The sequence below is a fragment of the Mauremys mutica genome, chromosome 3 (assembly GCF_020497125.1).
Source record: "Mauremys mutica isolate MM-2020 ecotype Southern chromosome 3, ASM2049712v1, whole genome shotgun sequence".
Classification (NCBI taxonomy): Eukaryota; Metazoa; Chordata; order Testudines; family Geoemydidae; genus Mauremys; species Mauremys mutica.
In genome coordinates, this window is record NC_059074.1 from 212,074,044 (window position 1) to 212,088,899 (window position 14,856).

The following is a 14,856-nucleotide window of genomic DNA, read 5'->3' on the forward strand; positions in this document are numbered from 1 at the left end:
TAATGAGAACTTTTCGCCTGTGAATAGGCCCTCTCCACTTCACTGACTGATAGCAAAGTGCAGAGGAAAGATTGATTGGTTGCTACTTCTGATGTCACAGTGATGCTACTTATGAATCACCTGAGTTACTGAGCAAATTGCACAGGAAAGATTGATTGGTTGGTTCTTCTGATGTCACAATGATGCTACTTGTAAATCACCTGAGTTACTGGCATAGCTCTGTCACCATAACCTCTAGATGTGACTGTTGAGAGCTTTTCTTATTATAGTCTAGCTTCTTTACATGAGTTTGAAATCCGATTGAATTGCAAATTATATTAGTAACTATGGAATATATGAAGAGTTTGGGGTCTTCTGTCATTGAAATAATCAAAGCCAAGAATAAGGTGAGAGAACAAGCAGTGAATTTTATTAATATTGTGATTTTTTTTTTAATTTCTCTGGCAAAGTAAGAAACTATTTTATGCAAAAAATTAATGTAATCTAAAGTGTAACTCGGCTAAACTTGGAAAGTAGATTCATTTATTATAGTGTGAAACAGGGATTTTTAGATCCACTTTAAATGCAAATGTCAACCTGTTGGGTGAAAACCAAATCCACTTCAATTTAGGCTTAAACAATTTATTTTAGCCTTTATTATATATGTTTTTAGACAATGCTACTATCACGTATGAATTACATAAACATGCAAAAAAAGATAAGGCAAGACAAGGAAGTGCTCAAGTTATCTTTCTTGGGGACAGGGTGACTCTTTTCAAATCACTGCTATGCTTGGCTATTTTTCCTCTGTCTCTTCTCCACTATTGTGTCAATCATCTAATTTTTTTTAATCCTCTGTTCTGTAACTTTGCGCAGACTCAGTAGAGGAAGCTACCTCATCCGTGTCTTTATCCACATATATTCTACTCTAACCCCCTAATTAAAAGAGTCGCCTGCATAAATCACAATAACTAACCCAGATTAATACATTTTTTGCTTATCCTGCTAAAACGTACTTATATCTGTGTAGTTCCCAACGCAGCTATTCCTTGCTGTCACGCTCCCTGACTGCATGCAGTTGTACTTATAGTACAACTGCAATTTTTATTCTTCGTACTCATCTGTTTCTGTGGCCTTGAGTTTTTACTTGTTAGCTGGTTGAATGGGCAGGTGGGGGATGTGGGATTGTACCTGACTTGTACAATTTTGCTGCTTGTTAGAAAATTCTGCTGCTTTCTACATCCTATATACAGGATGCTGAAGGTTATACCATCGTGTGAATGGGGGTTACGAATTTTCCTCTGGAGAGGTACGGTAATGGCGGTTGTTTGCTACCTCTGTGAGGACCCCATTGAGAGAAGGTCTTGGCTGGGAGTAGGTTGAGGCCAGGGACATTGAGTCAATCCAGGGTTATTACCATGTTTGTATACAAATGTTCAAGTAATTTAACAATGAGAACTATTGACCTGTGAATAGGCCCTCTCCAATTCAAGCAGTGAATTTTATTAATATTGTGATTAAAAAAAAACTTGTTAGCTGGTTGAATGGATGGGTGGGGGGATGAGGGATTATACCTGACTTACTGAAAGCTAACAGCTCTCTTCTATACCCTGCTATCTGCTTGGTCAAGAACTTTATAGATGAGACACAAAAACCAATTTTCTGATTTACAGACTGTTTCAGCAAAATCTGACAATCTCAAGCAGCAGAACTACATACAAAAAGCAAACATTCCTATTTTCTTCTAGAATTGTATATAATAATTTCTCTAACATTACTTAGTACACATTTCACTAACACAATTCATTACACAGTTCTCCAACAAAGCTTAACTATGTATGTGCTTGCTAATGGTGGCTCCATAATTTACAGTTGAGCTTTAGAGTTACAAACACCAGAGATACAAACTGATCAGTCAACCACACAAATCTCGTTTGGAACTGGAAGAACATAATTAGGCAGCAGCAGAGACACATCCCTTCTACTCCACCCCACCCCCCGCAAAAAAAGGCAAATACAGCACTGTACTGTGTTAAATTACTAAAGGGAAAGCAGCATTTTTTCTTCTGCATAGTTATGTTTGAAAGCTATGTTAAGACAATGTTCAGTTGTAAACTTTTGAAAGAACAACCATCATGTTTTGTTCAGAGTTACGAACAACGTCCATTCCCGAGTTGGTAACTCTGAGGTTCTATTGTATATTTAAGTCCACCATTTCCCTATGCCCTTAAAAGATTTAAATACGGTAGCTTTATATGAGCTAAAACATCTCATACTTTTGCTTATGCAGCACCAGCACAGGCAGAAGTTAATAAAGCCTATTAGTAGAACTGTATTGCAGTCTGTGAGGCTGATGCATAAACAAGAAAACAGAACAGTGCTGTCCACTTAGAGTCACAGACCTGCATGATCCAGGACAGATTTTTTCTCTATCCTTTGGACCCCCTAAATTCTGGTGGTAACTCTGGATCCCTTCCATGACAGGAAAGAATTCACACACCTTACTGCAGAGTTTTAAAGTGCTCAGAATGCAAGATCTTGGGTCCTTCCAAGACCTCTCCGTTTTGCTGCAGAAGAACCAAGGGGGAAAAGGCCCTCTTGTATTCAGTGCAAGGAAGCCAAGACATTTCTGTGGCTATAGTACTGATATAATTGAAACGTTGAACTAATTTGCATTAGTAGAGCAAACGTGTGTTAATCATATAAAATGTTTTTTTTTGCTAGCTAAAACAGATGCCAAACAGGTGTACACTGATAAGAGTAAAGAAATAAAGCCAGTCAAACCCAGCCTTTCATTAAGAGGCAAATCCTTATTTGGCCCCATCTTTCCATATCCATGAAGAGGCCTACACTTTGCTATATGGGATAGGGTAAGCAAGATTTCAGCAGCCTGCACAGCACTTCCTTTCTCTGCAGGAGCTTCCTTGCCACTGAATGAAGTGGTTGTTTGGTTTAGTGGGTCAGCCACTGCATTGATATACTGGACAACGTAGCAGGAGAACCATGGAAACTAGTGGATCATCTGCTGCTCTATGACTTTTGGGATTAGTGATTGGATCCTTTTTTCCCCTACCTTTTCATTTTTTTAATTTATTTTTTAATACCAGTTACGTGAGTGTGTGCTGTGGGGAAGATCTGCACCTTGAAAACTTTTCCTTTATGGATAAGTTGCTCTGATAGACTGAACAAATAGCAGGCCAGCTCTCTAATGAGGCAGCCAGCAATGCAATATTGTTATTGCGGTAGAGTGAATAACGATAACAAATATCTAAGAAACACAGATATTTTATATATCCTAAAGCCATTTGAAAGTGTCATAAAAAGATGTTTTAACAGCACCACTGTCTCCTTCTTTGAAAATCATTGGCTTTTCACCCTATTTAACATGGGGAAGTTAGTCCAGCTGAATGTTTTGGCCTCTGCCAATAGTTGCAGCTCCACAATTTCCGTGTGCATTGTGTAGAACATTGTAGCTCATGCAAGTCATGGATTCCACGATTCTTCATATTTCTCTTTAGCTTAACTCTTTTCCCATCCCATTTCCCTCCATACACACTTAGATTAAAGAAGCTATGTTCCTGTGGGGAAAGGCACCACCTCATATGTCTTCTGTAAGTGTGATGGTTGTCACCTACTCTTTGCTGTCAGGGATTTTATCTATGCATGCAGAGTCTGCTGCCTACTTAAGAATGTTAGAAAATGCTGCTGCTTGTTAGAAAATTCTGCTGCTTCCTACATCCTATATACAGGATGCTGAAGATTATACCATCATATGAATGGGGGTTAAGAATTTGCCTCTGCAGAGGTACGGTAATGGCGGTTCTTTGCTATCGCTGTGAGGACCCCATTGAGAGAAGGTCTTGGCTGGGAGTAGGTTGAGGCCAGGGACAATGAGTCAATCCAGTGTTATTACCATGTTTGTATACAGATGTTCAAGGAATTTAACAATGAGAACTTTTGACCTGTGAGTAGGTCCTCTCCACTTCACTGACTGATAGCAAAGTGCAAAGGAAAGATTGATTGGTTGCTGCTTCTGATGTCACAATGATGCTACTTGTAAATTACCTGAGTTACTGGCATAGCTCTGTCACCATAACCTCTAGATGTGACTGTTGAGAGCTTTTCTTATTATAGTCTAGCTTCTTTACATGAGTTTGAAATCCGATTGAATTGCAGATTATATTAGTAAATATGTTCAAAATAGTTCAGTAATTTTTTTCTGATCAATTAATGTGCCGATTCTCTGTAAATTTAAAGTTGCATTGAATTTATCTCCTGTGCCTAAACACTTATTAAAACTTTAGCACACACTTGTCTTCTAGCCAAGTGTATTCTGTTCTCAGTTAGGTATGGGATACCTGTGTGAGTGTTCACTAAGTCATGGAACACTGTAAGCAGTTTTGGGGCAGAGACCATGACTTCCTCGTATGTATGTCATTTTTTGTTGTTGTTGTTTTTTTAAACAGTGCCTACTAAAGTGGGATTTCAATCCTGACTGCGGGGGCGGGATTGCTATTGTAGTACAAATAATAAATATTACCCTTGCATCACTGTGATTTATGATTAAACTTTGTACAGCGTGAAATGTTGGAGCAAAAAATGGACGACCTACTGAGTAATCAGAGACAATTTGTCGAAAATAATCGTCGGTCCTTGGAACAGAAAATAAAAGAAAAGGAAAAGGTAAGACGAGACCCATTTTTTCACAAGTTTAAAGTTGCCTCCAGACTGCTATTACCAGAGTGAACAAGTTGTTCATTGAGTATTTGTCCATGTAGAAGAAAAAACGCTGACGATTCCATATCTGATGTGTGCGCGCCCACGTGCACGCTGTCAGAATTTTTTCCCTGTAATGGTACCCCTAGGGCCGGCTTTGGCAACCTCTGGAGCCCTGTGCTTATGCGCCGGTACATGGGGCCCTGCTGGTCCCACGCCCTCTCAGTTCCTTGAATGGATCTGTATTTGTTAGTGAAACAATGCACTGGCCTACCACGAATTAAGTTGACTAAAGCCATGTTCCCTAGCTGTTGATAATAGTAGTCTGGTGGTTATAACTTGGTAAGAGGAAGTGAATCCATATTTCTTCAAGGTAGGCTGGGCAGGCAGGCTACCAATTTGTTCACCTCTAATTTATAGTTCGATGACAAAAATAAAATCAGAAAAAAGTTTGAACATTTTGCTAATAATTTGCTCACTTCTTCCTGAGTTTGACCCTCCCCGCCTGCATTCTTCTGCTCCTGGCAGGCCAACCCAGGGTAGGAGTGGGTCTTTGGAAAGGGTCTGAGGGCAGAGAGGCTGAATATAATAAGGGGGTGGGGAGACATAAAGATTTGGGGAAATGGATCACTGGGATCCAAGAGAGTGGGGACTTCATAGGATGGGTCTCTGGCTTGCGATTTGAGTGGGAGCAGGCTGTGGGGGTGCTTGAGGACATGGGATGGGCAGGTGTCTTGCTGGAGGATAGGAGGGTGCTTAGGAGAAAGCAGAGGGGAAGCACTAGCACTTCACTACCTTCTCCAGCTGACAAACCTGCTATGATTTGTTAGAGGGGAGTCCTGCAGCTGCTGCCAAGAGAAGTTTGGCAGAGAGGTTTGTTGCCAGGAGACACCACTAGTGCTTTCCCTCCCTATCTTCCTCCGCTTTCTGCTCCCCCACTCAGCCCTCTCTTTTCCTTACCAACCCCAACACCCCCTACTAAACGTCCCGTGCCCCTCATAGCCCTATTGCCCCATATAAATCCCCTCTCAAATTCATGTAGAGCCCCAACCATAAGGACCGTGGGGCTGGGAAGAAGCCTCAAAAACGAATGATACCCAGATGGATATCTACTTTGCATCTCCTAATGATTGCAGGAGATGGGCTAGATTCCTGAGGATCTTAGGAGGTGTGCATTAGTGAAGTTCTGCTCCCCCAGACCTGAGGCGGGAGGAGTCAATGCCCCTCTACCAAACTTCTGTTGCTGCCCAGTCATGTGTTAAGTCAAATTGAAAATATCTAAGGCATTTTCCTCATGAAAAACATTTTGACAGCAATAAGCTAAACATGTAATCATAGCAAAGAAGGGAATTCCCCCCACCCCAAAGGATCATGACTATTGGGGCTTAGTCTGGTTGCTTAGTTGTAATGCTCAGTGTTGCTATGGAGATCTACTTTTGAATCCATGTATAAGCTTCATTCCATTATTTGCTAGTATTTTTTTCATCCACCTGTATTGGTGTAGCAGATGAAGTAGGCTACTCTGATTGGCCAAAGTGAGTCATTGCCATTAGTGGCCATAACAGAATTTATGCTTTACTTAAAAATGGTTTTTAAACTCTATTTGCTTCTGTCAGAGAGCGCTTTAGTGTAATTAGTAACTTTTTAAAGAGGCGATTTACAGTCCCTCCCCTGCGTTTTCCAGTGTTAATAGTTATAGTAACTTGACAAGAAACATGTAACAGGAGTGTGTGTTTCTCTCTCCTACCCCTCCGCCCCCCAATCTTCTACATTTCTAGGAAGTATTTTGTCAGCTACATGACTTACTGGGAGGGGATCTCCCGTGCGACCAGATAAACAGGGACTTGCAGCAAGCCAACGACGCTCTACGAGCAGAACTCGACAAAGTACGATTTTTAATATCTGAACTATTCAAATGGATGTGGTGATGCTGAGTTTTTATTGTATGTAAAATTTAACTGTCCTCTTTATTGTGTTTGAAGATCTATACATGACTAATATTTAAGTGCAACTAAATATATCACAGGTCAGAGCAAGCTGCAGTATGTTCCTGTCACAGGGTGAGCTGGTCCATTAAAAGACTGGGGCACAGCTGCACCTTTTGTCAGGTTTAGCCCATCTCCCTGTATGATGGGAATAAATACAAGGGTCATGTGACAGAAGCATGCATCTAAACCGGGCCTGCTGGCAGGTAAAAGGGCAGCCTGTGGTCATTCAAGAGAGAGAGATCCCCCCCCGCCCCAAAAGTTCAGAGAGAGACTCTCTCTCATTAGTGCCCAGGCAGAGAGCCTGTGAAGAGGACAGGTGACAATTTTCCAGAACTCCAAGGCAGAAGCCTTTTGGGGGAAGAGAATTACAAGGAACTGGAAACTGTGCAGGGACAAGCCTCCATTGATGGACTTGCAGGATGCAGAAGTCCCAGCTAGGAGAGGGGTGGGACTACAAGGATGGGCCTGCTCTGATCAAGACCTGGAAAAACTTGAGGCATTATATGCGGAAAAGAATAATTGAGGCTGGTCAGGGTATGTTTGAATCTTGTGTTATGATAATAAACCAACCTGCAAGAGAGCACTACTGTAAAATCACCACATGTGCTACCTGGTTTGATGCAAGATTAAAGGTAAACTGAGGTAGCAGATGGGCCCAAAGGCAATCTGGGGGTAATGCCCTACAACCGTTCCCTTTAGCCTTGTTCTGATATGAGCACTGCTTCTTTTCTATCCACACTCTCTAATAGAAAACTGCTTTTTTATTTATGATAGACATGGCCCACAGTTACTCCAAACTTCTCTTTCTGTAGGAGGAAGCAGAACGTAGCTTATTCTTTTGGCTTTGTTTTCCTTTCTAAGGTATCTTTGGAGCTCATCATTTAAAGGGACATCAGGAATTTTTAATTTTTTAAAATAGATTCAATATAACTACAAATAAAATGTGATGTGTTTTCCTCATAGGCAATAGCAGTGAAACACCGTTTGGAAAACTACTCCAGTGAGCTTAACACAGAAGCTGTGCAGAGCAGAACAGGCTTTACTAGCAAACCAGTCAAAGGAACTGGAATAATTAATAATTTAAACTGGAAATCAGTAAGAACTGGTGCCATTTATGCCTTACTGACTCCCAGGGGAACTCTGCAAGCTCTATGTTGGAGAATAGTGTATTTCCACCAGAAGTTGGGTTTCGATACTGTCTTATTCTGGCTGTCCTTTTTTGGAGCATCTTAAAAGACTGTGACAAAGTTCCTCCTCTGCCTTGGTGGGTCCTGCACTTATTGGCGGATTTGCTCACCTCAGAGATTCAGGGCAGCCCTCAGTTTGGCCAGTTTTATGTCTCAAACCTGCCATTCACTCAGCTAACCACATCACTGGCCAGCATGGGGAAAAGGAAGGTGAACAATCCCCACAGTCTCTGCTGACTCACCTAGTGGGCCAGGGAGACAGGCCAGGGATCTTCGCCTCTGGTGGGACCCACAGTCCAAGTCAACTCCTCTTATATCCAGTAGGAGGGAGGGGAATGAGGGGAACCCAGGCCCTCCCTCTACTCTGGGTTTCAGCCCAGGGCCCTGTGGGTCGCAGCTGTCTACAGTGTTACGTGTAACACCTGTGTGACAGCTACAACTCCCTGGGCTACTTCCCCATAGCCTCCTCCCAACATCTTCTTTATCCTCACTACAGGACCTTCCTCGTGATGCCAGATAGCGTTTGTACTCCTCAGTTCTCCAGCCGCAGGCCCTCTCACTCTCAGCACCTTGCGCACCCTTCACTGACTGAAGTGAGGTCCTTTATAAACCAGGTGTCCTAATTAGCCTGCCTGCCTTCATTGGTTTTCAAGCCGTGGCCTGTGGGGGTCCACAGACCATGTCTAAGATTTCCAAAGAGGTCTGCACCTCCATTTGAAATTTTCTAGGGTCTGCAAATGGAAAAAAGGTTGAAAACCACTGTCCCAGAGGGCAAAGTGTGTGTGTGTGTGGGGGGGAGGCGGGCGCGGGGAGTGTAAATACGAAAAATGGTGATGTTAGTTGTCATTCTAAGTTTTTGCAGGAGTGAATTTCATAGTATTGGGCCAGCTCCTGAAAAAACCCTGTCTGCTGCATCTGCTAGTTTTACTTCTGATGTGTAGACAGTTGTTCCTGAGGAACACAGCTACTGAAGTCTGAGAGAGTAAGATGGTATATTGGGCCCATTTCCTTTACAGCTTTGAAAATAAAGATCGAGATTTGATTCAGTGTTCTGTTGGGGAATCAGCGGAGTGAGTGAAACATAGGACTGATGTACTCGAGTGAACCTGTATTACTGAGGAGGTGTGCTGCTGTGTTCTGTAACTCTTGCAGATTTTGCAGGGCAGAAGCATTCAAGTCTAAATACATTGGATTGCGATGATTCAAGCAAGAGTTAATGATGGCCTATGTGAGCTATGTTAGGTTGTTGGTTCCAGCTTTTTGTTGAATGCTTCTTCATCAGAGCCACTTGTGCTGAGTCACAGCAAGAGGGCTGGGCATTTCAGCCCCTTGAATTTTGTTGATACTTTGAACACAGGAAGCTGAGAATTCATACAGCTTTGAAACATTTGTCATACATCAGCATTGTCTGAAAATGTTGTCTCTTGACACCTGTGTCTTTTAGAATGATTGATAGCAGAGTGTGTGTGTGTGTGTGTGTTTGTTTCGGTATAGCAGTTGGATAGTTTGGACTAGGAGGTTGTGAGACAAAAGGAAAATAACTAGAAGCATCAACGGTTTTAGTTATGTTCTGTGGGTGACTTGTTTAAATAGCTGAAAATACAGACTTGCTGTGTCGGCAAGGTTTTAATTTGTTTTCCATCCAGACCCTCCCTTATCTTGAATTTGGCTTCTGCGCACTGGTGCCCATCTGCTCGTAGTAAGTAGATGAAGAAATGATGGCTTGCTTCCAGTAGAGTCCCACCAGTGCCATGCCATCTGTTACCCAGCAATGCAGGAGTTGGGTGGAAGGAGTTAGTTTCTTAGAAATAACTTTTATTTCAGTTCCCAGGAAGGACATACTTGTATGGGGTATTTTAACTTTTCTTAAAAATTGGAAAAAAAGATGCTTAGAAAATGTACTACCCCGAGCCCCCAGGTATTACTGACTAATAATACTTTACATCTAATGCTATCTTGCTACCAAGAGCAACTTCATATATTTGACTTATCCACACTGAGAGATGGGTGGTCTGAGAACAGGAGCTAGAACTGGAAAGTTCTCCTGTGTTCTGATACTGACTCCCCTCTGTGGCTTTGGGCAAGTCACTTAACTTCACTGACGCTCCGTTTTTGTGGGCTGGATTCTATCCTGTGTCAAGATCTGTTATGGGCAGGCACCAGAGAACTGGTTGCAGCTCCCTGGTTCCATATCCTGAGCCACCTAAGTACTGCTGTGATCTGTGCCAGCTGGGAGATGTCCCAAAAGGATTGTCTGCCCCCTGAGGACTGCCAAGAGTGCCGTTTGTGTTCCTAACTCATGTATATGTTTAGAAACCAAAGTTCAACTTTCCAGAGTCTTCATGGGACTCAGATGGGTAGTATTCCACATCACACTACTCTCCGTTTATTGACTTAATCAACTGTTTTGTAACTAATGTTTTGTTGTAGGAAACGGAGGAAAAAAACCTTCTTTGCTTACAGTCTGAGCAACAATTGCAAAAAATCCAGCAGCTGGAAGCAGAACTAAAAACAGCCAGAGACTTCCTGAAGGAGAGCCAGAATTACGCTGAAGAGATGAAAAGTGAGCTACACATTTCTACCTTTTTAAATCCTGTTACAATCTATTACTTCAGTGTGGAGGTTCTTTAAATCTCATTATCAATGGTGATTTGAAGAATACCCAAGAAAAAAAAGTTCTCACTGTGTGATACAGTTAAATTAACTTTCAGCTAATACATGCAATTCTCTTTCCAAAATGAGATGGAACTTCTTTATACAAATATATAGTACTAACTCGTAAAATTATATGGTTTTAAAGCAATTTAAAATGAGGAATAAATATGTCCCAAAGAGAACTATATGGTCAGCACATTAAATACTACAATGTGCTCCTGTGTTTTAAAATCCCAAGCAAACAAATATACCTCAAACTATTATCCTTTAGCTTGTATATGGACTCCATCAAGCTTAAACGTGGTGAAATGTTACCTGCCGAGCCCTAATTTGACTTTTCCCTACATTTGTCTATTTGGTTGGGAAAATGCAATTTGCAGATTGAGGTTTAAGAGAACAGGTAATTCTGCTAAATAGCCATTGTAAAGAAGGAGACTGTTCCCACTTATCCCTGTAGAAGTCTAACCTTACTTAATGAGATTTCAAAATTAAATGTATGGACCCAGTTCTGCTCCCATTTTAATCAGTATTTTGCACTCTCCAATCCATGAGGCCATCCAAATAAGTGCTTTGTGTTTTGATCTTATTCTTGGCAAGTGGCAGCACTTTCGGCTAGCTAATAAAATGTAACGCCTTCTAAGTCCATTTTCTTGCTTTCGCTATCTTCTAGCTGTGGTTCTTAAGGTGTCAAATGGTAGCATTATCTCCATTTTCTGGAGGGAATAATTATGAACAAAAAATAAGTCAGAAGATGTTTGTGCTGTAGCTCTGCACTGCAACCAACAATACCTTGTCTTAATTGAAACATAACTGAATGTGGGTGCCCAGAGTCCTAGGCTGTCACCCTTAACCCCCGGACAGTTCTTCCTCTCTAACAAGTCTCTGATTATCCTCTCACCCCTGCTGTGCCTCCTTCAGGTCATCCAGGGAGTGAGCTCATTTCTAGCTGGAGCATCCTCTGCTGGTCACTATCCCTCTCCTCACTGGCCCCCATGTCCCTCCCAGACCCCGGTGCCCTCCCCGTCAGGCTCCGGTTCCCAGCAGAAATCCACTAGCTGGGTCTCCCCACCCCAGGGAATCCCCACCCCCTATTCTCCACCTTGTCTCAGTGGCTACTGCCAGTACCATCTAGCCCCCTTTCACTGAGGCTGACTGCAGTCTGTAATGGCCACTCATCATTGGCCGGGGGATTTGGACCTGCTGCCTTTCCCTGCAACTCAGTACCTCTGTGGGACTTGGACAAGGCCCTGTGGCCTGGGGAGTTGCCAGTCCGGAGCTCCCCAGCTCCTCTGGCCTTTCCCTAGCCCTGCTTCACTCTAGTGCCCTGAGCTTCCCCAGCAGCCAGGTCCCTCTCCCTTCAGAGCTAGAGGGAGACTAACTGAGTGCCTGGCTCACAGCCCTTTTATAAGGGCCAGCTGTGGCCTGATTGGGGCCTGGCCCAGCTGTAGCTGCCTCCCCAATCAGCCCAGGCTTGCTGCTTTCCCCAGCCACAGCCCTCTGCAGGGTTGTTCCAACCCCTTCAGGGCTAGAGCGGGCAACCGGCCCACCACACCCCCCTTTGAATCACCACCCTAAATAATCCTTCTCCACCCTAGGAGTTGACGTATTTCAAATAACTGTTGATTGCTATCATTTCCCTTCCCCTCTGTCTGCTCCTCTTTCTCACCAAGTTCTGGGTCTTGGAGACATTGAATTTCCCTTGTCCTGTCCGAAATACTAAGAAAATGTATTGCTAGGTGAAAAATTGAAAATGGTCAATATTGCCATTTGATAGTGTTATCCATAAAAGCTAATATTGCATATTTGACATAGTTTGCTTTCACAAATTAAGCACTTAATTTTTTTTTATTACTATAGAGAAGAATTTATCTCAGGAAATAGAATTGAAAGAGAAACAAGCTGAGATTACCCATCTGCAGCTGTCTGCAGCTGAGTTGGCTTCTTTAAAAAAGGAAATGATTAACATCAAGGCTGAGCAAAAGAAACTGAAAGAGCAACTTAATATCACACTTCACGAAAATGAGCAACTGAGCAAGGTAATACAAAGAAAGAATGAATCAGTAGCACGTTACTTAGTTCATGACAGGGAAAATGGAAACTATTTAAAATGATTTGTACTATATCTTAGTTGAAATGGTACAATACGGAAACTTACAAAGCCATGTTATTTTCAGTCTCTGTTATCAATGCCGGATAAGAGCAATAGCAATATCCTTTGCTGACAGTTAATAAGGCATTTAGCTTTTAAGAGCCCAAATATTAAATTGTGTCCTTTTTAATATCTATTCTCAATTCTAATATAACATTTGCTATAACTTCTCCGTTAGTAGCATGGAAATGTGATTAAATCTATTATCTTATCAACTTCTGGCTATCAAAGATACAGGAGGTCTTTAGCGGGACACCTGAAAACATGATAAAATGTGCACGTTTTGTCTGTTCTTTGGCCCAGGTTTTCTCCTCATTGGTAACAAAGAGGTGATTCCTCTCCCCTGTAGAACTGGGAGGTGGACCAGTGTTGTTGCTGAAGGCCCCCGGACTAAGCTCCACCCTTCACCTCAGGCCACCAGAAAGTGTGTCCACCAGCAGAACAAGTTGGCGATTCAGTTTCTCCCAACAACTTTGTTTTCTAATTAATTATTGTTCATTTTTCTGCCATATTGATTTCATTTCAACTTCTTGCTCCTCTTTCCCTTTCCTCAAGTAAGTTCTCTGGATCCGCAAACACAGCACGTCTCAGTAACTCCCTTTGACCGCTATTGCCGTGCTAGGAAAGCCCTGCAAGATCAAGCTAAGCCCAAGTAGTTCAGGGGGCAGCTTTTTAGGAGTCTTAGAGGGTAACCTATGTCTTGCTGCTACAAGCCACCAACCCTTGCTCTGTGAGGGGACGGGGCTTTGTTGGACCAGCGCACTAGTGCCATGCATGCGTCCATCAGCACACCCATTGGAAGCCCTGACTCCATTGTGAGAAGGCTTGATCAGGAGCATGAGGATTCTCAAGGAGATGAGAACCCCACATAGTCTGCTCAGGAATAATACTTGGAAACTCCGTATGCTCTGGGTCCCAAAAAGGCAACAGGAATCGCCCCCTTTGTAAGGAAGTAATACGTACAATTAATGAGCAGGTTGAATACACATCAGGCTTTAAATCTTTTCTCTTGCCTTCCCACTCTTAGGGCTGGTCTACATTGTGGGGGGGGGGGGGGAGTGTCAATCCAAGATACGCAACTTCAGTGATTCTTCTTATGACAGCACTGTTCTTGCTAATAATTTAGATGGGCGTGTGAACAATTCCACGTGCCACTGCAAAGAGAAATTCTGATACTGACTATATGAAGTTTTATTTGTAACACGCATCGGTTGGGTATTTACTGCCAAGCAGAAGGGGAAAAGTTTTTAAACCTGTCCATCTAGGTGCATTTTTTCTTATCAATTCCCTCTGCATTTTCTAGCCTGCAATCTTTTTCTACTTCCATTTGTGGTGAATGAGGGACTGTAGTTCTATGCTCTCGCTTCAGAAATAAACACATTTAAAAGCACTCATGTAGCACAGTGTGGAGCCGGTGTTGTGGCAAGCAGGCATTGAGTTCCAGTACTCACTCCATGCCCAGCTGATGGAGCACTGTGCTTGATATTTACATTATCCTGAAGTGCATTTTATACGGCTGCCAGATATCCACCCTCCATTTATTTTGGCACCCCAATGCACATAGGGTGGACAAACATGCCTGGACCACATGCTTTTCGGCTGGGTTCTGTCATTTGGTTATTTTGAATATTATGTTTAGATTATGATTTCTCTATCAAGGAAATCTACACACACGTAGCTTTCCAATAAACATGACTTTAATGTTTCTCTGTTGGAATTAGAAGCTGCTATAATTCAATTGTATATTACTAAGTGAACTCTACTGTACAAATTCATATTATAACTTTTGTTTGGATTTTAAGTTGCACTGAACTTTTAATGGTAGGTGAGATGCCATTAGTGAGAGTATAATGCTTAGACAGAAGAATAAATTTTCCTATTAGCAACTAATTTTTTTTTTATTTTATAGCTAGACAGTCTGAAGTCTTTAGATCAACGGAAGAAGCAAAATGGAGTCTCTCACACTAAACTGAAGACATGGATGCAATCCTGTAAGCAGCTGGGAAGGAAAAAGAAATGTTGCCGAAACAAATTGCTGACCATAATGCTCTATTAAAGGAGCACAAGCCAAGTGTGGGGTAGTTGAAGAAGGAAATGCTCCACTAGAATGATTGTAAGGCTGCAAATCATTCGTGGAAGTCACGGTTTCTGTGACCTCTGTGAATGTTGCAGTGTTGGTGCA

The 14,856-nt window shown here is 42.3% G+C and overlaps 1 protein-coding gene across 3 annotated transcripts in view; it reads left to right on the forward strand.

Moving 5' to 3' along the window:
- The first annotated feature begins 203 nt into the window (after positions 1-203).
- Positions 204-14,856, forward strand: part of LOC123366093 (centromere protein F-like) — a 28,284-nt gene continuing 13,631 nt past the window's right edge. For all 3 annotated transcript variants that reach the window (XM_045009204.1, XR_006577916.1, XR_006577915.1), the window contains exons 1-6: positions 204-386; positions 4,558-4,662; positions 6,474-6,581; positions 10,301-10,433; positions 12,383-12,561; positions 14,584-14,665. In XM_045009204.1, coding sequence (XP_044865139.1) covers positions 327-386; positions 4,558-4,662; positions 6,474-6,581; positions 10,301-10,433; positions 12,383-12,561; positions 14,584-14,665 — 667 coding nt within the window. In that variant the 5' untranslated portion in view covers positions 204-326. The remainder of the gene's footprint in view (positions 387-4,557; positions 4,663-6,473; positions 6,582-10,300; positions 10,434-12,382; positions 12,562-14,583; positions 14,666-14,856) is intronic.